Source organism: Macaca fascicularis, chromosome 8 (assembly GCF_037993035.2).
Source record: "Macaca fascicularis isolate 582-1 chromosome 8, T2T-MFA8v1.1".
NCBI classification, from domain to species: Eukaryota; Metazoa; Chordata; class Mammalia; order Primates; family Cercopithecidae; genus Macaca; species Macaca fascicularis.
In genome coordinates, this window is record NC_088382.1 from 42,635,131 (window position 1) to 42,658,322 (window position 23,192).

At 39.0% G+C, this 23,192-nt stretch overlaps 1 protein-coding gene across 1 annotated transcript in view; it reads left to right on the forward strand.

Moving 5' to 3' along the window:
• Positions 1-23,192, forward strand: part of LOC102121434 (disintegrin and metalloproteinase domain-containing protein 32) — a 170,976-nt gene that overhangs the window by 107,911 nt on the left and 39,873 nt on the right. The window contains exons 13-16 of the mRNA XM_005563131.5: positions 5,570-5,662; positions 6,996-7,194; positions 16,538-16,646; positions 18,305-18,488. Coding sequence (XP_005563188.4) covers positions 5,570-5,662; positions 6,996-7,194; positions 16,538-16,646; positions 18,305-18,488 — 585 coding nt within the window. The remainder of the gene's footprint in view (positions 1-5,569; positions 5,663-6,995; positions 7,195-16,537; positions 16,647-18,304; positions 18,489-23,192) is intronic.

Below are 23,192 nucleotides of genomic sequence, written 5' to 3' on the forward strand. Positions count from 1 at the left end.
TGAGACTTTGCTGAAATTGCTTATCAGCTTAAGGAGATTTTGGGCTGAGATGATGGGGTTTTCTAAATATACAATCATGTCATCTGCAAACAGGGACAATTTGACTTCTTCTTTTCCTAACTGAATACCCTTGATTTCTTTCTCTTGCCTGATTGCCCTAGCCAGAACTTCCAACACTATTTTGAATAGGAGTGGTGAGAGAGGGCATCCCTGTCTTGTTCCAGTTTTCAAAGGGAATTTTTCCAGTTTTTGCCCATTCAGTATGATATTGGCTGTGGGTTTGCCATAAATACCTCTTATTATTTTGAGGTACATTCCATCAATACCGAATTTATTGAGCGTTTTTAGCATGAAGGGCTGTTGAATTTTGTCAAAAGCCTTTTCTGCATCTATTGAGATAATCATGTGGTTCTTGTCTTTGGTTCTGTTTATATGCTGGATTATGTTTATTGATTTGTGAATGTTGAACCAGCCTTGCATCCCAGGGATGAAGCCCACTTGATCATGGTGGACAAGCTTTTTGATGTGCTGCTGGATTCTGTTTGCTAGTATTTCATTGAGGATAAGCTTTGATCCGTTGCTGGCGATGAGCTGCGCTCCTTTGCCGGGGGAGATGTGCTCTTATTTTTTTAATTTCCAGCTTTTCTGCCCTGCTTTTTCCCCATCTTTGTGGTTTTATCTGCCTCTGGTCTTTGATGATGGTGACGTACTGATGGGGTTTTGGTGTAGGTGTCCTTCCTGTTTGATAGTTTTCCTTCTGACAGTCAGGACCCCAGTCAGCTGTAGGTCTGTTGGAGATTGCTTGAGGTCCACTCCAGACCCTGTTTGCCTGGGTGTCAGCAGCAGAGGCTGCAGAAAATAGAATATTTCTGAACAGCGAGTGTACCTGTCTGATTCTTGCTTTGGAGGCTTCCTCTCAGGGGTGTACTCCACCCTGTGAGGTGTGGGGTGTCAGACTGCCCCTAGTGGGGGATGTCTCCCAGTTAGGCTACTCAGGGGTCAGGGACCCACTTGAGCAGGGAGTCTGTCCCTTCTCAGATCTCAGCCTCCGTGTTGGGAGATCCACTGCTCTCTTCAAAGCTGTCAGACAGAGTCGTTTGCGTCTACAGAGGTTTCTACTGCTTTTGTTGTTATCTGTGCCCTGTCCCAGAGGTGGAGTCTACAGAGACAGGCAGGTTTCCTTGAGCTGCTGTGAGCTCCACCCAGTTCGAGCTTCCCAGCGGCTTTGTTTACCTACTTAAGCCTCAGCAATGGTGGGCGCCCCTCCCCCAGCCTGGCTGCTGTCTTGCCGCGATATCGCAGACTGCTGTGCTAGCAATGAGGGAGGCTCCATGGGCGTGGGACCCTCCTGGCCAGGTGTGGGATATTATCTCCAGGTGCGCCTGTTTGCTTAAAGCGCAGTATTGGGGTAGGAGTTACGGGATTTTCCAGGTGTTGTGTGTCTCAGTTCCCCTGGCTAGGAAAAGGGATTCGCTTTCCCCTTGCACTTCCCAGGTGAGGCGATGCCTCGCCCTGCTTCAGCTCTCGCTGGTCGGGCTGCAGCAGCTGACCAGCACCGATTGTCCGGCACTCCCTAGTGAGATGAACCCAGTACCTCAATTGAAAATGCAGAAATCACCTGTCTTCTGTGTCGCTCGCACTGGGAGTTGGAGACTGGAGCTGTTCCTATTCGGCCATCTTGCTCCGCCCCGCCTCTGTGGATTTTCAAATAGCCTTTCTTCAGGCTCACTAATTCTTTCTTCTGCTTGGTCAATTCTGCTATTAAGAGACTCTGATGCATTCTTCAGTATGCCAATTGCATCTTTCAACTGCAGAATTTCTGCTTGATTTTTTAAATAATTTCAATTTACGTTTAAAATTTATCTGATAGAATTTTGAATTCCTTCTCTGTGTTATCTTGAATTTCTTTGAGTTTCCTAAAAATAGCTATGTTGAATTCTCTGTCTGAAAGGTCACATATCTCTGTTTCTCCAGGATTAGTCCTTGATGTCTTATTTAGTTCATTTGGTGAAGTCAGAGTTTCTTGATGCTTATGGATGTTCTTTGGTTTCTGGGCATTGAAGAGTTAGGTATTTATTATAGTCTTTGCCATCTGGGCTTATTTGTAGCCATCCTCCTTGGGAAGGTTTTCCAGAGTATTCGAAAGGACTTAGGTGTTTTGATTTAGGCCATATTTGCATTAGGGGGTCACCCCAACCTCAGTAATGGTGTGGTTTTTTGCAGACTCTTAGAGGTACTGTTTTGGTGGTCTTGGATAATATCCAGAAGAATTCTCTGGATTACTAGGCAGAGACACTTGTTTTCTTTTCTTACTTTCTCCCAAATAAATGGAATCTCTCTTTCTTTCTGTGCTGACTGTCTGGAGCTGGGGTTGGAGAGACACATTCCTGTGGCCATCACCACTTGGATTGTGCTGGATCAGACCTGAAGTCAGCAGGTCACTGGGTCTCATGCAAGGCTTGCTGAAACCACTACCTGACTACTGCCTATGTTCTCTCAAGGCCCTGGAGCTCCACGATCAGCAGGTGGCAAAGCCAGCAAGGCTTGTGTCCTCCCTTTTAGGGAGCAAGTTCTCACAGCCCCTGGGCAGGTGCAGCGATGCCATCCTGGAGCCAGGGATTGGAGTCAGAAACCTTAGAAATATACCTGGTGTTCCGTTCTACTGTGGCTGATCTGGTATTCCAACCACTTGACACAGTCCTTCCCACTCTTACCTTTTTTTCCCATAGGCTGAGGAGCCTCACCCTATGGCCTCTACCACCACAGGCCTTCAGGGAGTAATGCCAGACCACTTCTGATGTTGAGTTTAGGCCCAGTGACTCCTTAGTCCGCTTGTTGTGGGTGTGCAAGACCTGGGACTCACTCTTCAGGGCAGTGGGCTCCCCTCTGTCCCAGGGCAGGTCCAGAAGTGCTATCGAAGAGAAAAGGCTTGGAATCAGGGAACCCAAGAGCCCTCTTGGTGCTCTGCCCCACTGTGGTAGAGCTTGTACCTGAAGTCAGCATGACTAAGTTTTACTCAAGGCCCACAGCATACTACCTGGGTATCACTGTTCATTCTTTAGGGCCCAAGGGCTGTTTAATCAGTAGGTGATTAATCCTTCCTGGACTGGCTCCTTACATTCAAGGCAGCAGGTTCCCTTCTCTCAACCAGAAGGACGGGGTCTTTTTGGAGCTGTGCACTCTGCTGCCTGAGGCTGGGGGAAGGATGGCACAAGCATTCTCTTAGCTTCCCTGGCTGGTGTCTCTACAGGTCACTTGCCCCTGCAGTCTGGCTTGGAGCCCAGCTCACCACTAGGACTTGTCTAGTCATTGCAGTCCTTGTGTCACAGATTGCCCCTCAAGTTCACTTAGGGCAGCAGAGTACTCCAGCCCATGGTGGTGAGGCTTGCTGGAACTCAAGCTCTGACTGATCAGATGGATGGTTCCCCTCTGGCTAGGGCTGGTTTATATGCCCCCTCTATGGATGGGCGTCAGCTGAGGATAGCCTGGTTCTGCTTTACACTGTGTCAAGGCAACACTGAATTCAATGCAAAGTCTCACAATCACTGTGCTCTTTTCCCTGAATCACAGATTCTCCGCACCATGAAGCTGCTGCTGGGGGATGAGGGATGGTTGCTGTTGGCAATTCAAGACTTTCTTTCCCATCCTCTTTGGTGCCTCTTTCAGCAACATGAAGTCATTCAAGAGCAAGCTGTTTAATTTCCATGGTTTTTGAGATATCTTCTTGGTATTGATTTCTATTTTTATTTCACTGTGGCTTGAGTGTATGGTTGGTATACTTTCAATTTTAAAAAAATTTATTTAGACTTGGTTTATGGTTGAGCATGTGGTTGATCTTAGAGTATGTTCCGCGCATGGATAAGAAAAATGTATATTCTGTTGTTGACATATGGGGTACTCTGTAAATGTGTATTAGGTCCAATTGGTTAAGTGTTGAATTACATTCAGAATTTCCTTTTTAGTTTTTTGTCTTGGTGGTCTGTCTAGCACTGTCAGTGGGGTATTAAAGTTCTCCACTATTATTGTGTGATTAAGTGTTTTTGTAGGTTGAGAAATAGCTAGAATCTAAGTTCTACAGTGTTCAGTGCATATGTATTTGGTACCATTAATTCTTCTTGTTGAACTCTTTTTCATTATGTGATGTCATTATTTATCTTTTATTACTGTTTTTGGTCCAAAGTTTGTGTTATCTGATATAAAAATAGTGACTTCTGCTCTTTTTTGTTTTCCATTTGCATGATCTCTCTCCAACCCTTTACTATGAGCCTACTGGTTTTGTTACATATAATATAAGATGGATCTCTTGAAGACGGCAGATGGATGGGTTTTGTTTTTTTATTCAATTTGCGCTTATAGTCTCTTTTACTTATTTCTACTTGGATCTGTATTATTTCTTTCGTTCCACTAATTTTAAGTTTGATTTCTTCTTGCCTTTCTAGTTTCTTGAGGTGCATCATTAGGTTGCTGATTTGAGAATTTTCTCCTTTTTTGATGTAGGTATTTATTCTTATAAACTACCATCTTAGTATTGCTTTTGCTGTATCTCATAGGTTTTGTTATGCTGTGTTTCTATTTCATTTGTTTCAAGCAATTTTTTTTTATTCTTTATTTCTTCATTGACTGTTGATCATTCAGGAGCATGTTGTTTAATTTCTGTGTGTTTGTGTAGTTTTTTAAGTTCTTGTTATTGATTTCTATTTTATTCCATTGTGGTCAGAAAAGATACTTCATATGATTTTAATTGTTTTTTGAATTTGTTGAGATGTGTTTTTTAGCTTAGCATATGGTCTGTTCTGAAGAATGTTTCACTTGCTAATGAAAAGAATATGCATTTTATAGCTGTTTGATGAAATGTTGTGTTAGGTCCATTTGGTCTAGAGTGTGGTTTAACTCTGATGTCTCTGTTGATTTTTTTTTTTTTTTCTTTTTGGTTTGGGTGATCTTTCCATTACTGAGTGAGGTGTTGAATTATCCAAGTATTATTGTAATGTATTCTTTCTTTCTCTTTATGTCGATTAATGTTTGCTTTATATATTTGGATTCACCAGTGTTGGGTGCACTATATTTAGAATTATTATATTCTCTTGCTAAATGGACTACTTTAGTATTATATGGGGACCACCTTTGTTTCTTTTTACAGTCTTTGACTTGAAGTCTATTTTATCTAATACAAATATAGCTATTCCTGCTCTTTTGTGTTTCCATGTGCATGTAATACATTTTTCCATGCCTTTATTTTCAGTCTATGTGTGTCTTCATACATGATGTATTTTTGAAGGCAGCATATAGTAAGGTCTTGCTTTTTATCCATTTTGACATTCTCCATGTCTTTTAAGTAGAGAATATAGTCCAGAGGAAGGTAAGTAGGTTACTAGTTACTCTCTTATGACTGGTAGTATAAGTCCTACATTAGTGTTTTAAATGTTTAGAGATGTTAAAACCTATAACTATCAGCAGCATTCATATCCCTTTCCAAATTCAAACAGTAAGCCCATCAAAATATAACTCCTTGTAAAGATTTTACTATTGTCATGATGTATTTTTACTTGTACCTTTCACTAATTCATAGCAATGTGGACCTGCAAGCTGCTGTGACTTTCGAACTTGTGTGCTGAAAGACGGAGCACAATGTTATAGAGGATCATGCTGCAGAGACTGTCAAGTAAGATTTAAGTTTATGAACATTTTTCAGATATGTAATAAATCATGTGCAGGGTACTTTACAACACTTAGACCTACAGCTGTAAATCAGTTAAGTTACTTTTCAGATAAAGAGAAAGATATAAACTCAGAATCGGATTTCTGATTTTTGTTAACTTTTCTTAGGTGTTCTACATGCCAATATTTTCAGTAAGTTGATGCTGTTGTTTTTTACACCTTGATTTAGAGATATTATAGGATTCTTCAATAGAGAAGACCTCCACTGAATGGAACAATTATTTATTTGCTCGATACAATATTTATATTATTGTAAAGAAAAACATTTTTATGGGTTGTGAATAAGTATCTATATGTAATTGAAAGATACAGCAGATTTCCTTGAATGTATAAGGAATGAAGCTCACTAGAAGTAACATTTTTCACATGGTGCATGTAGCATAACATTTAAACTTTGAACTTATTATTCAAAGATCATTTGACTTAAAGATTATGTTTTAGTTTCTATGGTGAAGACATTGACTCCTGTTTTCTGTTTTTCTTTTCAGCTCTTCTAAAATATTATTAACAGGTTTCTCATGGGAGAATACCTCTGTTGAAGTATCTGTAATGCATTCTATCTTCATGACTGTCCTGCACTGATGCAGTTTTATGTATTCTTTTCTTAGGATGTTATTATCTGATTGCATTCTTACTTCTATAATCTTTTTAGTGTCAGCTGGAAGTCATCAATTAAGAATTATGAGATAGATGTTTTATTTAAGATTCTTTTTGTAAATTTCCACAATTTTGTGTGTGAAAGAGTCTACATACTTCCATGATGTGAGAGAAAGGTTATAGTTGGGTTCATTCCTCTCCAAAGACTCTCACAGTTGAACTGCGTTTTTAATCATGCTTGTGTTTCCCTCTGCAGTTATTCATGTTTCACAGTTGTCATAGAATTTTAAAGTATTCCATACTTACACACTATGGCTTGAAAAAGTATATTTCATTTAGAAATGGACTAAATTACAGTATTTTCACCCAAAAGAAATAAATTTCCTAAGCTTAAAGCAAACGTTCTTCTCTTACATTGAGAATACAAATAAAACTTTGACTTTCATCACATCAGATTTGTGTTTTACATTTTCTTGTACATATATCTTATCTCCTATTTTAGTCAAAAACATTCTATTTATATTTTTATATTATTAGCATAGTAATTTGTGTAAAAAGTATTAATATACATTAATTGATAGACTAAAGTGAAAATGATTAACACAATTTTGAAGTAAATATTAATAAACACAGTAATCCTATTTGTAATGCTTTATTTTTTATATTCTAATTTCTCTTAGATTTTACAATCAGGTGTTGAATGTAGGCCGAAAGCACATCCTGAATGTGACATTGCTGAAAATTGTAATGGAAGCTCACCAGAGTGTGGTCCTGACATAACTTTATTCAATGGACTTCCATGCAAAAATAGCAAGTTTATTTGTTATGATGGAGACTGCCATGATCTTGATGCACGTTGTGAGAGTGTATTTGGAAAAGGTAATATCTTTTTGTTACATCTAAATAGCCCTTAACATTGTTGTTAACATTACCAGGATAATGGGGAATATTTTTAATATATATAAAATGTGAAATTTTTATATGGTATAAAATGTGGAATATATTATATGTATATATTTTATTATATGTATAAGCAAACATATACACACTAATTCTTCTTTTTAATGTTTATATTTTTTCCATCTTTGCTGACATAGAACTGACAAAAATTGTATGTATGTTTTTAGGTGTTTGATTTTGTTTTGATATATGTATACATTGTGAAATATTTGCCAGTTAAGCTGATTAATATGTCCATCATCTCATATAGTTACCATTTTCTTTTTTATCCTTTAAAAGAATTTTTGTATCTATCCTTTGTGCAGATTTTGAGTATATAATACAATATCATTTACTAAAGTCACATTGTTGTACATTACAACATGTACAACATGTAGTTCAACATGTACTCTTGAACTTATTTATTTTGCATAACTGAAACTTTGTACCCCTTGACTAGCATTTCCCCATTTCCCCCCTTACCTCAGCTTCTTGCAACCATCATTCCACTCTCTGTGTTTTTGAGTTTGACAATTTCAGATTGCATATATAAGTGAGATCATGCATTATCTATCTTTCTGTATCTGGCTTATTTCACTTAGCATAATGGCCTCCAGGTTCACCTGTGTTATTGCAAATGGCAGGATTTTCCTCCTTACTCTGACTGAGTAATATTGCATTTTGTATGTTTGTGTATATGTATATATATCTATATAAACACAGACATATATATATATCACATTTTTAATACATTTATCTGTTTACCTAAGCTAAAAGTGAACTTTCTTCTCTTATACTCAGAACACAAGTAAATCTGACTTTCATTACATCAGATTGTGTTACACTTTTTCAATCAAATAGACACCAGTTGTGTCCAAATCTTGGTTATTGTGAATAATGTAGCAATAAACACGGGGGTGCAGATATCTCTTTTGCAATATTGATTCATTTCCTTTGAATCTGTACTCAGTTGGAATTGGTGAATCATAAGGTAGTTCTACTTTTGATTTCTAAGGATGTTCTATATTGTTTTCCATAGAGGCTGTACCAATTTACATTCCCACCGACAGTGTATGGGGGTTTCTTTTCTCCACATCTTCACCAACATTTATTATCTTTTATCTTTTTGACAATAGTCATTCTAACAGATGTGAAGTGGTATCTCATTGTGGTTCTGTGATTAGTGATGAGCATCTTTTCATGTATGTCTTGATGAATTGTGTGTATTCTTTGGAGAAATGTTTATTCAATCTTTTGTCCATTTTTGATCAGGTTATTTTCTTTTGGTACTGAGTTTTATGAGTCTCATATATTTTGGAAATGAATTCCTTACTATACACATGATCTGCAAATACTTTATCTTATTTTACAGAAGTTGGCTTTTCACTATGTTGATTTCTTCCTTTGTTGTGCAAAACATTTTTAGGATGCCGGTCTTCATCCCCTCACAAAAAACAAAAAAATAGGCAACTATTTATGAAGTATAATAGTCTTGCAAAGGCTCTAAGGTCCATCTGAGAACCCTCTAGCAGTACAGCGGAGAAAAAAATGGGAAAAACTGTAAAGAAGGATTGCTGATTACAGCAGCACATCTGAGATATATGGAAATGGTTATGAACAAAGAAGGGAGGAGGCCATCAGTATTAGCCACTCAGCATGTGCCATTGTCATCTCCAATAGCCTGCTCTGCAGAGGACAGTGGTGTCTTTTATTACTGAGGTAACCAACAGTCATCCCAGCCTCTGGCTCCATGGAAAATGAGATCCAAATGTGCCTTTCCTCCAAGAATCAGCTACTGTTTTATAGCTGTGGGACTTGAACAACTACCCCTCCCGACCCTGTGCGCACCCCTGACCCTGGAGCTGTGGTTCGGGTCTGCAGTGTGTGCACTCATGCCTCAGGCTCAGAGATAGTGCAGCTATGTGTGAGTCTTCACACTGAACCTAGGAACTTTTGTTCCTGTACACCCACGTGTGCTTAAGACCCTGACTCTCCTTCTGCTCCACAAACACCCACTGTACTTCGTACATCATTACTTATGTGGAAGCAGGGCTGTCTTCACCTTAGGCACCAGTGTCACTGCTTCCCCGTACCCTTTGGTCTCTTCATGTGTGCTTGTGATTCAGACCCTGGCTCTGTGGCTGCTGCATGGGCACCGTGCATCAGACACCAGTGAGGGAATGCCCTCAAACCAGACCTTGTGCCAAATGAAATTGCCCAGGGCCATGAACTCCCTGGTGGGAGAAAAAGAGATTGAGGACCCCACGATCCTTCACCATTGGAAACACAGCAGTCTCATTGTCCTGGCAGATACCACAACTTTAGCTGCTCAGGACCCCCTGCAATCTTTGTTAATGTTGACCTCAGCTGACAGAAATGAATGGAGGGTTCACTGCTGTGTCTTCATCAAAGCCAGAACCATCCACTCTACCTTTCTAACAGCCTTTTTCCCACCTATAGAGTAAGATTTTTTTTAAAATCAATGAAAGCATTCTGTAAAGTTTCAAAATGGTGACTCTGCATCAAATTTGAAGGTATCAATGCAATACAATAAGAAACATGAAAAACTGAGGAAACTTATCACCATCAAATGACACAATAATTTTCTAATAACTGACCCCAAAGAAATAAAGATCTTCAAATTGCCTGAACGAGATTCAAAATAATTGTTCTAAGGATACTCCACAAACTTCAAAAGATCACAGAGAAACAACATATATTTTTTATAAAATATAATCAAATTATTGGGCTGAAGAACACAATGAATAACATTAAAATGCAATAGATAACATCAACAACAGAATTCACAAAGGAAAAGAAAGATCTGTGAACTTGCAAATAGATTACTTGTATATATACAACTAGAGGAGAAATAAGAAAAAAGAATGGAAAGAAACAAAGAAACGAACACTATGGGATTTTGAAACAGCATCAAGAAAGCTAACATTCTCATTATAAGAGGTAAGAAAGGAGAAGAGAGACAAGGACAGAAAGCTTATTTAAAATAATAATAACTGAAAACTTCCAAATTCTTAGGAAAGATATAAATGCACAGGTACAGGAAGCTCAAAATCCTTCAGTCAGGTTTAATCCAAAGAAGATTACACCAAGCTCAAAATTCTTCAGTCGGGTTTAATCCAAACAAGACTACACCAAGACATATTGTAATAAAACCATCAATGAAGACAATGAAATTTTGAAAGAAGCAAGAGAAAAAAAAAGATTAAGTAACATAATCCAACATATAAGTTGGATTTTCTCAGCAAATACTTTGCCAGTGAGGAGAGTGGAACGATATAGTGCTGAAAGAAAAAAAAATGTCGACCAAGAATACTTTATCTGGCAAAGCTGTTCTTCAGGAATAAAGGAAAGATAAAACTTTCCGAGACAAACAAAAGCTCAAGAAATTCATTGCCACTAGATCTATCTTACAACAAATGTCAATGGGAGTTCTCCCATCTAAAACAAAAAGACTAATATGTAGTATGGAAATATATAGAAATATAACATTCACTGGTAAAAATAAGTATATAGTCAAATTCAGAATACCAAATACCAAAATGCCAATATGTCTCTAGTATAAAGGTTAATAGACAAAACTACTGAAATAATTATTACTATAATAATTTGTTAAGGAATATGCAACATAAAAATTTATAAATTGAGATGGATCATCATGGCAGATGGGAGGCAGGACTAGACTACAGCTCCGGATGGGACAGTGTGTGGTGGCTCACATTGTGAATTTTAGCTCCAGAGCAACTGCAAGAACAAACCAGCAATCCTGAGAGGACCCACAGGCCCTCTGAAGGAAGTGGACTGCTCCTGCAGGACCCAGGAGATACCCCAAATACTGTGAGTGCCCCAACTGTGGAAGTGGGAAAGGGGGACCCTCCCTTCCTCCTCTCCTGAACACACACCCCCATTGGAGAAACTGAAGGCCTGTCTGAGGGAGAAGTTTCCGAACTTACCTGGAGCTGCGTCAATTTAGAGAGCTGGGCAAAATACAGGGGTAGAGGAAGCAGGAGAAAGACCCTGGGAGCTCGCTGGGTCCCCAAGCAGACCATTCCTGCCTGGCACCACAGGGATCTATCTGAAGGATGGCCAGAGGAGCAGTGGGTAAAACTTCACAGGGAGAAGGAAACAAGACTTGGGGCTGTTGAAGTGGGGCATGGTGAGAGTGAGACAGGCCCTTCAGTTTGCATGGGAGCTGGTTGAGGCCTGTGACTGCCAGCTTTCCCCCACTTCCCTGACAACCTGCATGACTCAGCAGAGGCAGCCATAATCCTCCTAGGTGCACAACTCCAGTGACCTGGAATCTCACCCCCACCCCACACAGCAGCCGCAGCAGGACCTGACTAAGGAGAGTCTGAGCTCAGACATGCCTAACCCTGCCCCCACCTGATGGTCTTCCTTACCCATTCTGGTCACTGAAAGCAAAGGGCATATATTCTTGGGAGTTCTAGGGACCCACCACCACTGGTCCCTCTCCATACTACCACAGCTGATGCTCTCGGGAAAGGACCACCTCCTGGCAGGAGGCCAACTGGCACAAAAACAGGGCATTAAGCCACCAAAGCTAAGAACCCTCATGTAGTCCATTACACCCTCCGCTACCTCCACCAGAACAGTTGCTGGTATCCATGGCTGAGAGACTCATAGACAGTTCATATCACAGGACTCTGTGCAGACAATTACCAGTACCAGCCTGGAGCTGGGTAGACTCGCTGGATGGTTAGACCCAGAAGACAGACAACAATCACAGCAGTTTGGCTCGTAGGAAGCCACATCCACAGAAAAAGGGGGTGAGTACTACATCAAGGGAACACCCCAGGGGACAAAAGAATCTGAACAAAAGCCTTCAGCCCTACACCTTCCCTCTGACAGAGACTACCCAAATGAGAAGGAACCAGAAAACTATTCCTGGTAATATGACAAAACAAGGCTCTTTAACATCCCCCGAAATCACACTAGTTCACAAGCAATGGATTAAAACCAAGAAGAAATCCTTGATTTACCTGAAGAAGAAATCAGGAGATTAGTTATTAAGCTAATCAGGGAGGCAATAGAGAAAGGAGAAGCCTAATGCAATGAAATCCAAAAAATGACACAGGAAGTGAAGGGAGAATTATTCAAGGAAATAGACAGTTTAAAGAAAAAAACAATAAAAAATTCTGGGAATTTTGGACACACTGTTAGAAATGCAAAATGCTCTGGAAAGTCTTAGCAATAGAACTGAACAAGTAGAAGAAAGAAATTCAGAGTTCTAAGATATGGTCTTTGAAATAATCAAATCCAACAAAGACAAGGGAAAAAGAATAAGAAAATATGAACAGAGCGTCCAATAAGTCTGGGATTATGTTAAATGACCAAGCCTAAGAATAATTGGTGCTCCTGAGTAAGAAGAGGATTCTAAAAGTTTGGAAAACATATTTGGGGGAATAATTGAGAAAAACTTCCCTGGCCTTGTGAAAGACCTAGACATCCAAATACAAGAAGCATAAGGAACACCCGGGAAATTCATTGCAAAAAGATCATTGCCTAGGCACATTGTCATCAGGTTTTCCAAAGTTAAGATGAGGGAAAGAATCTTAAGAGCTGTGAGACAGAAGCACCAGGTAACCTATAAAGGAAGACCTATCAGATTATCAGCAGATTTCTCAACAGAAACCCTACAAGCTAGAAGAGACTGGGGCCCTATCTTCAGCCTCCTCAAAAAAAACAATTGTCAGCCAAGAATTTTGTATCCAGTGAAACTAAGCATCATTTATTAAGGAAAGATACAGTCTTTTTCAGACACACAAATGCTGAGAGAATTTGCCGTTACCAAGCCACCACTAGAAGAACTGCTAAAAGGAGCTCTAAATCTTGAAACAGATCCTGTAAACACATCAAAACAAAACCTCTTTCAAGAATAAATCACACAGGACCTATAAAACAAAAATACAAGTTAAAAAGCCAAAACAAAAAACCCAAAGTACAGAGGCAACAAAGAGCATGATGAATACAATGGTACTTCACATTTCAATACTAACATTGAATGTAAATGGGCTAAATGCTCCACTTAAAAGATACAGATGTACCATATGACCCAGCCATCCCATTACTGGGTATATACCCAAAGGATTATAAATCATGCTGCTATAAAGACACATGCACACGTATGTTTATTGTGACACTATTCACAATAGCAAAGACTTGGAATCAACCCAAATGTCCATCAGTGACAGACTGGATTAAGAAAATGTGGCACATATACACCATGGAATACTATGCAGCCATAAAAAAGGATGAGTTTGTGTCCTTTGTAGGGACATGGATGCAGCTGGAAACCATCATTCTTAGCAAACTATCACAAGAACAGAAAACCAAACACTGCATGTTCTCACTCATAGGTGGGAACTGAACAATGAGATTACTTGGACTCGGGAAGGGGAACATCTCACACCAGGGCCTATCATGGGGAGGGGGGAGGGGGGAGGGGGGAGGGATTGCATTGGGAGTTGTACCTGATGTAAATGACGAGTTGATGGGTGCTGACGAGTTGATGGGTGCAGCACAGCAACATGGCACAAGTATACATATGTAACAAACCTGCACGTTATGCACATGTACCCTAGAACTTAAAGTATAATAATAAAAAATAATTAAAAAAAAAAAGATACAGAACCCCAGAATGTATAAAACCTCATCAATAAACTATTTGCTGGCTTTAGGAGACTCACCTAACACATAAGGAGTCACATATACTTAAAATAAAGGGGTGGAAAAAGGCATTTCATGCAAATGGACACCAAAAGCAAGCAGGGGTAGCTATTCTTACATCAGACAAAACAAACTTTAAAGCAATAGCAGTTAAAAGAGACAAAGAGGGACATTATATAATGGTAAAAGGACTTGTCCAACAGGAAAATATCACAATCCTAAACATATATGCAACTATCACTGGAGCTGCCAAATTTATAAAACAATTACTAATAGATCTGAGAAATGACAACAACATAATAGTAGTGGGGGACTTCAGTACTCCACTCACAGCACTAGACAGTTATCGAGGCAGGAAGTCAGCAAAGAAAAAATGAATTTAAACTATACCTTGGAAAAATGGACTTAACAGATATATACAGAACATTTCATCCAACAGCTGCAGAATATACATTCTATTCAACACTGCATGGAACATACTCCAATGATAAGCCATAAAATGAATCTCAATAAATTTAAGGAAACTGAAATTATGTCAAGCACTATCTCTGACCACATTTATCTCAGACACCCACATTTATTGCCCTGGTGCCATCCATGCACAACTATCTATGAAAGTGCATCCACTATTTTAATGCACATCAAAGCATTTGATAATAGATTACTGCACATCAAAGCATTCAATAATGTGGTACTGGGGATCTAATTACACCATTTGGACCGTGGAAGAGCAAATTCTATTGCTTACTAAACTTAGTCAATATACTCTATTATAGGGAATATTTAACATACGACTTCACATTTGCAAAGTGCTGCCCTTTTTATTAGTATTTTCATTTTGCTTTTGAAAACCAAGACAAGTCTGAGAGAAAGTGATGATTTAATACTAATGGGAGAGAGTGTTTAAGGGAGAAATTGATGATAGGGAGTTATTGGTAACTTTAGATGCCATATGTAGACTAATAAAATTGAGTTGGTTGAAGACTATACTTTGAGCAGAATTCATCTGACTGCTTTGTGACCAAACATATTCTTTACATTATCTTTCTAAACTGAACTGAATTTTCAAATTTCTTTCTCCAGACAATCTCTCAGTGTTTAACATGCCCTGCATTGGCATTCCTAACCTGGTATCTCCCATTCACTATCGAACTGGTTAAACATTGTGAATACTCTGAACTAGTATTGCCTATCCTCATGGAATCTATATAATCTCCCGTAATGGACCAATATCAAAAATGGTGGAAAGAGATAAGATGAGGGGAAAACAAAACCCCAAAAAAGGACAGCAGAAAGAAAAAAATGTGTATCATAGAAGGTACAGGTAAACAGGAGAAACTTTCTTGATCTTGAAAGAGAATGGAGAGGGATTAGATGGGAATTAATAGTGACTAAATAGCTATAATATTAAATCTCATAACAATTCATTGACATATATTATTATCTACTTTTGTCAATAAAGCAGTTAGATTTAGAGAGGTTCATTTTGGAGAAGGTAACTGTGCTAGGCAGAATCCTAAAATGACTCCCAGAATTCTTCTGGTGTAGACACTACTTGGATAATTCCCTCCCTTTGAGTTGGGGTAGAACCAGTGAATATATGATTGAATATCAATCCTGTGATTAGCTTATATACTAAAGGTCAAGGAATCTTGAAGATGTAGTTAAGGTCTACTATCAGTCAGTTTTGAGTTAATCAAAAGGTAGGTTGCTCTGAGTGCACCTGAACTAATCATGTGAGCCCTTAAAAGACGGGAAATGTCAGAAAGATTCTCCTGTGGGTTTGGAGGAAGAAAGCTGCTGTGTTCCGAGAGTGCCATGTGACTAGGACCTGTGAGGAAGTTCTAAGAGCAAAGAGCAATCCCTAGCAGACAGCTAGCAAACCTACAACTGCAAAAAACTGAACTACTAACAACCAGTGACCTTTGAAGGGGATATAAACCTGCAGATGACACTGCAGCCCCAGCCAGTATTTTGATCTCAGCATAGTATGCAGAGAAAACCCATATGACTTGCTGAACTAACCTAGTGAGTCCATGACAATAAATGGGTGTTGTTTTAAGCTGCCAAATCTTTTCTAACTTTTTACAGAGAAATAAAAAATCCGATATAATGAAGGAAAAAATAGATAAATATATAAGTTGCTAATTTTGGTCCCTTCAATTTAGACTACCTGAAGATACAATGAAGTTTCTTCTCATTGAAGAAATTTTATTGATTTTGTTATAGACCTGGTTTTTAATGAGTTCACACTCAATCTAGAAGAATGGTATAGTTTTCTTGGTTTATCGCGCTATTGCTTTCTTTCACAGAGCCCTCTTCTAGTTGACACTTCTATAACATCTCCCCTCTACCTATATTATCTTTTGTGATGGAAATGGATGGAAATGAAGCAAAAGGAGCAATAACAGTGGGCATTGCCTTTCACTTTACTTTTCACTCTTTCCTTACAACCTCACTAGGAAAAATGTTTCAATTAGATATTAATAGAGAGATAAAGGGAACATTATATGAAGAAATGGAGGAAGATGAAAAACCAATAAACATTTTAATCCAAATGTATTTCTGACTTTAACAGGTTCAAGAAATGCTCCATTTGCCTGCTATGAAGAAATACAATCTCAAGCAGACAGATTTGGGAACTGTGGCAGGGATAGAAATAACAAATATGTGTTCTGTGGATGGAGGTATGCTCTACAAATATAAATGATACTTTTCTTATGTTCTATTAGATTTTTAAAAACATTGCCCCCTTCTCTTTAGTTTATGTCATTCATTCCAGTGGTTTAAAGTATTACATGTGCATGGGAGTGAATCTCAAGTCAAAATCTCCAGCCCTGACACCTCTCTTGTGCTGCAGGCTAAAATTTCATCTTATTTTTAAACATTTACACGTGAATGCCCATTATGTTTCTAAATCCAATCCAAAGTTGAAATTCATAATAGCCACTGTACCTTTCCTGCTTATTTTTCCTTTCCATCCACTTGGTTACTTGCCTATGAGGAAGACTGCTCAGTGTCTATAAAATGCAGTTCAATTCCTCCTGAATCTGAAGAGCCAGGTTTTTGATATTTTGATCATGAGTTTAGTTTTACAAAACATCTCTTAGGAACCTACTATACACCACACACTGGGCTAAATCCTAGTTAGCAAATCATACTCATACACTCATGGAATTTGTAGACTCATAAATATACCATGAAGTTTTATGCTTCCTTGACTTGCTTATGCTGTTACTTTTGTTTAGAAATACTTCACTGTTTCTGTTGAAAGCTTACTAATTTGTGAGTTTTAACTCGGATGGTGTCTCCTCTATGAAGTTTTCCTTAACTGTGAGGTTAGGATGTGTCCTCTAATCTCACAGTTACAGAAAACTTCATAGAACTTTTAAGAGAATCTTAAACCTCTGTAATGATTTATTTCACTTATAACATTTTAATGGAATTTGAATCATATTAGTATCTAAGCCATAGAAGAATATTAGACTGTAAAGTCCTTGAGTGTAGGGGTTACAGCTTTTTCATCTTTCTTTCCTTCTATAGGGTGATATAAAATGCTATAGTGAATTGATTATTTGACAGTAAATATATAATCTGCCCAGTAAATAACAGATCACTAGTATTGTTACCAGAAAGGGGTCTGAATACGGATCCCAGGAGACGGTTCTTGGATCTTGTGGAAGAGAGAATTTGGGGCAAATCCATACAGTAAAGTGAAAGCAAATTTATTAAGAAAGTAAAGGTATAAAAGAAAGACTACTCAACAGGCAAAGCAGCAGCATGGACTGAGGGTTCCTCTCCTTTGTAGACCATATTGGATGACTTCCTGATGTTGCTGTGGCATTTGTAAACTGTCATGGTGCTGGTGGAAGTATCTTGTAGCATGCGAATGCATTATAATTAGAGTATAATGAGCAATGAGGATGACCAGAAGTCACTTTTGTCGCCATCTTGGTTTTGGTAAAATTTGGCTGGCTTCTTTATCTCCTGCTGTTTTATCAGCTTATGACCTGTATCTTATGCCGACTTCCTGTCTCATCTTGTGACTAAGAATGCCGTAACCTCCTGGGAATGCAGCCCAGTACATCTTAGCTTTATTTTACCTAGCCTCTATTCAAGATAGAGTCATTCTTGTTCAAATGCCTCTGACAGTACCTTTGAAAATTAAGCTAGGATCAATGGATTTATACTTTTTTACTTTAAATGTTACCATGAAAACATTACGTTTTCTGTAGGTACGTTGCCGTAAGTGGAAAACTATTCTTTTTTCATCACAGAAAGCAAATCCAAAGCATTCCTAATAAATTCCTAATGTATAATAAGCATATTTTTTTTATGTTTTCAGGAATCTTATATGTGGAAGATTAGTTTGTACCTACCCTACTCGAAAGCCTTTCCATCAAGAAAATGGTGATGTGATTTATGCTTTCGTACGAGATTCTGTGTGCGTAACTGTAGACTACAAATTGCCTCGAACAGTTCCAGATCCACTGACTGTCAAAAATGGCTCTCAGTGTGATGTTGGGAGGGTAAATAATTTAAAATCTATTTTAAAAATATAGTTTTATTCATTGTTTTCCTCTTTTTATTTAAGTATCAAATTTTAATTTATTTCTAGTATTAGGTAATCTTAAATGTTTGGAAGCAAAATGAATAATCTTAAATTAGTCTCCAAATAGTAAGAGGGAAATGGGAAGGTCCCACTGCCCCCCCGCCGCCCCCGCAAAACCCCTGTTTGAATTTCAGTGTTCTGAGCAAGGAAACTCCAAATATTTGGAGCTTTCCTTGGGAGAGAGTCTTGGGAATATATTATAGTTAAGAACCTCATAGCATGGGAACTTGCTTTTCTTCTGGGAGAAGAAAGAAGAAATCTCACTGTCACTGCCAGCTTTCCCCCACTTCCCTGGTGACCTGTATGACGCAGCAGAGGCAGCCATGATCCCCCTTGGATGGTAACTCCATTGGCCTGAGAACCACCTCCCCCAATCTACCACAACGGCCATAACAAGCCCTACTCTAGGAGAGTTTGAGCTCGGACATGCCCAACCCTGCTCTCATCAGATGGTCTTTCTCTACCTGCCCTGGTAGCCAAAGACAAAAATGACAGTAACTCATGGGAGCTCTATGGCCCTGGTCATCACCTGAAAAACTTGAATACTTACCTGGGTGACCTTAGGGCAAGCTTGTATCCCCCCTATACTACTACAGCTGATGCTCTCTTGAAATTGCTCTGTTGGCTGGAGGCCAGCCAACTCAAGCCATTACAGCAATTCATAACAGAACAACCCTGCTCCAAGGAAGGAAAAAACAACAGCTAATTCCACTGCCTGGAACATTCTGGCTAACCAGAGGTCCCGAGTCTGTCCACATAACAACTTCATTGCTAGCATAACCAGCCTTGGAGAAAACCAGTTGCACTAAACAAGACTATAACCAAGGACTCTCACAGAATCCACTTCACTCCCCTGCTACTTCCACCAGAGCAGGTGCTAGTATCAATGGCTGAGAGACCTAAAGATGGACCACATCACAGGATTCTTTGCAAACATTCCCAAGTACCAACCCAAACTCCACTACCTCCACTGGGTGGCTAGACCCAGAAGAGCAGTAACAATCACTGCAGTCTGGCTCTCAGAAGGCCCCATCCCTAAGGGAAGGGGTAGAGCACAACATCAAGGGATTACCCTGTGGACAATAGTCTGAACAGCAGTCCTTGATTCCCAGATCTTTCCTCTAACATAATCTACCCAAAAGAGAAGGAACCAGAAAAATGATTCTGGTAATATGACAAAAACATAGTTCTATAACACTCTTAAAAGATCACACTAGCTTACCAGCAATGGATCCAAACCAAGGAGAAATTTCTGAACTGCCAGAAAAGGAATTCAGAAATTTGATTATTAAGCTACTCAAGGAGGCACCAGAGAAAGGTGAAAAACTACCTAAGAAATTTTTTAAAGTACAGAATATGGACAAAAAATCTCCAGAGAAATATATATCATAAATTAAAAAATCACAACTTCTGGAAATAAAAGACACACTTAGAGAAATGCAAAATACACTGGAAAGTTTCAACAATAGAATTGAACAAGTAGAAGAATTTAAGAGCTTTAAGTCAAGGCTTTGGAATGAACCCAATCTGACACAGACAAAAACAAAAAAGAATAAAAAAGTGAACAAAGCCTCCAAGAAGTTTGGGATTATATTAAATAACCAAACATAAGAAAAATTTGTATTCCTGAGGAAGAAGAGAAATCCAAAAGTTTGGAAAACTTATTTGAGGGAATAATCAAGGAGAACTCCCATGACCTTGCTAGAGATCTAGACTTCCAAATACAAGAAGTTCAAAGAACACCTGGAAAACTTATCACAAGAAGAGCATCATCTAGGCACATGGTCATCAGGTTATCTAAAGTAAAGATGAAGGAAAGAATCTTAAGAGCTGTGAGAAAAAAGCACCAGGTAACGTATAAAGGAAAACCTATCAGATTAACGGCAGATTTCTCAGCAGAAACTCTACAAGCTAGAAGGGATCGGGATCCTGTCTTTAGTCTCTTTAAACAAAACAATTATCAGCCAAGAATTTTGTGTCCAGTGAAACTAAGCTTCATAAATGAGGGAAAGATAAAGTCTTTTTCAGACTAACAAAAGCTGAGAAAATTTGCGACTACCAAACTAGCACTACAAAAACTGCTAAAAGGAGTTCTAAGTCTTGAAACAAAACCTTGAAATACACCAAAATAGAACCTCCTTAAAGCATAAATTTCACAGGATCTCTAACTCAATAACACAATGAAAAAACAATCAAGATATTCAGGCAAAAACCAGCATGATAAATAGAATAGTACCTCAAATCTCAATATTAACATTGAAAATAAATGGCCTAAATTCTTCACTTAAAAGATTCAGAATGGCAGAATGGATAATAATTCACCAAACAAGTAGCTGCTGTCTTTAAGAGACTCACCTAACACATAAGGATTCACAGAAACTTAAGGTAAAGGGGTGGAAAAAGATATTCCATGCAAATGGACATGTAAAGTGAGCAGGAACAGCTATTCTTATATCAGACAAAACAGATTTTAAAGCAAAAAGTCTTTTAAAAAAGACAAAGAGGGGGCATTATATAATGATAAAGGGACTAGTCCAACAGGAAAAAAAATCACAATTCTAAATACATATGCACCTAACACTAGAGCTCCCAAAGTTATAAAACAATGCTTGATAGACCTAAGAAATGAGATAGATGGCAACATAATAATAGAGTGGGTGATTTCAATACTTCATGACAGCATTGGACAGGTCATCAAGACAGAAAGTCAACAAAGAAACATGGTACTTAAACTATATCCTAGAACAAGTAGACTTAACAGATATTTATAGAACATTGTACCCCAAAATGCAGAATATATATCTATTCATCAACACATGGAACATATTCCAAGATTGACCATATGGTGGACCACAAAATAAGCCTCAATGAACTTAAGAAAATTGAAATCATATCAAGTACTCTCTCAGGCCACAGTGGAATAAAATTGGAAATAACTCCAAAAGAAACCCTCAAAATCATCCAAATACATGGAAATTAAGTAGTCTGCTCCTGAATGATCTTTTGGTCAACAGTGAAATCAGTGGAAACTAAAAACTTCTTTGAACTGAATGATAATAGTGACACAACCCATCCAATCCTCTGGGATACAGCAAAAGCAGTGCTAAAAGGAAAATGTATAACGTTAAATGCCTACATCAAAAAGTCTGAAAGGGCACAAATAGACAATCTAAGGTCATTGTATTAGTCTGCTTTCATGTTGCTCATAAAGACATACCTGAAACTGGGCAATTTACAAAAGAAAGAGGTTTAATGAACTTAAAACTCCACGTGGCTGGGGAGGCCTCACAGTCATGGCAGAAGGTGAAAGGCTTGTCTCACATGGAGGCAGACAGGAGAAGAGTGCTTGTGTGGGGAAACTCCCCTTTGTAAAACTATCAAACCTTGAGAGACTTATTCACTGTCATGAGAACAGCACAGGAAAGATCTGCCCTCATGATTCAATTACCTCCCAACACATGAGAATTCAAGATGAGATTTGGGTGGGGACACAACCTAATCATATCATTCAACCCAAATCTCATGTCCTCACATTTTAAAACCATCCATGCCTTCCTAACAGTCCCCCAAAGTCTTAACTCATTTCAACATTAACTCAAAAGTCTATAATCCAAAGTGTTATCCAAGACAAGGCAAGTCCCTTCCACCTGTGAGCCTATAAAATCAGAAGCAAGTTAGTTACTTCCTAGATACAACAGGGGTATAGGTATTGGATAAATACAGCCTTTCCAAGTGGGAGAAATTGGCCAAAACAAAGGGGTTACAGGTCCCATGCAAGTCCAAAATCCAGCGGGGCAGTGAAATCTTAAAGCTCCAAAATGATCTCATTTGACTGCATGTCTCACATGCAGGTCATGCTGATGCAAGAAGTAGGTTCCCACAGCCTTGAGCAGCTCTGCCTCTGTGGCTTTGCAGGGTATAGCCTCCTGGCTGCTTTCACAGGCTGGCACTGAATGTCTGCAGCTTTTCCAGGCAAACAGTGCAAGCTGTAGGTGGATCTACCATTCCGGGGTCTGGAGGATGGTGGCCCTCTTCTCACAACTACACTAGGCAGTGCTCCAGTAGGGACTCTGTGTCAGGGCTCCAACCTCACATTTCCCTTCTGCACTGCTCTGGCAGAGGTTCTCCATGAGGGCCCCGTTCCTACAGCAAACTTCTGCCTGGACACTCATACATCCTCTGAAATCTAGGCAGAGGTTCCCAAATCTTGATTCTTGGCTTCTGTGCATCCACAGCCTCAACACCACATGGAAGCTGCCAAGGCTTGGGCTTCCACCCTCTGAAGCCACAGCCTGAGCTGTACCTTGATCCTTTCAGTCACTGCTTGAGTGGCTGGATGCAGGGCACCAAGTCCCTAGACTGCACACAGCAGAGTGACCCTGGGCCTGGCCCACAAAGTCACCTTTTCCCTCCTAAACCTCCAGACCTGTGATGGGAGAGGCTGCCACCAAGGCCTCTGACATGCCCTGGAGACAATTTTCCCATTGTCTCGGTGATTAACATTTGGGTTCCCATTACTCATGTGAGTTTCTGTAGCTGGCTTGAATTTCTCTTCAGAAAATGGGATTTTCTTTTCTATTGTGTTATCAGGCTGCAAATTTTCCAAACTTTTGTGATCTGT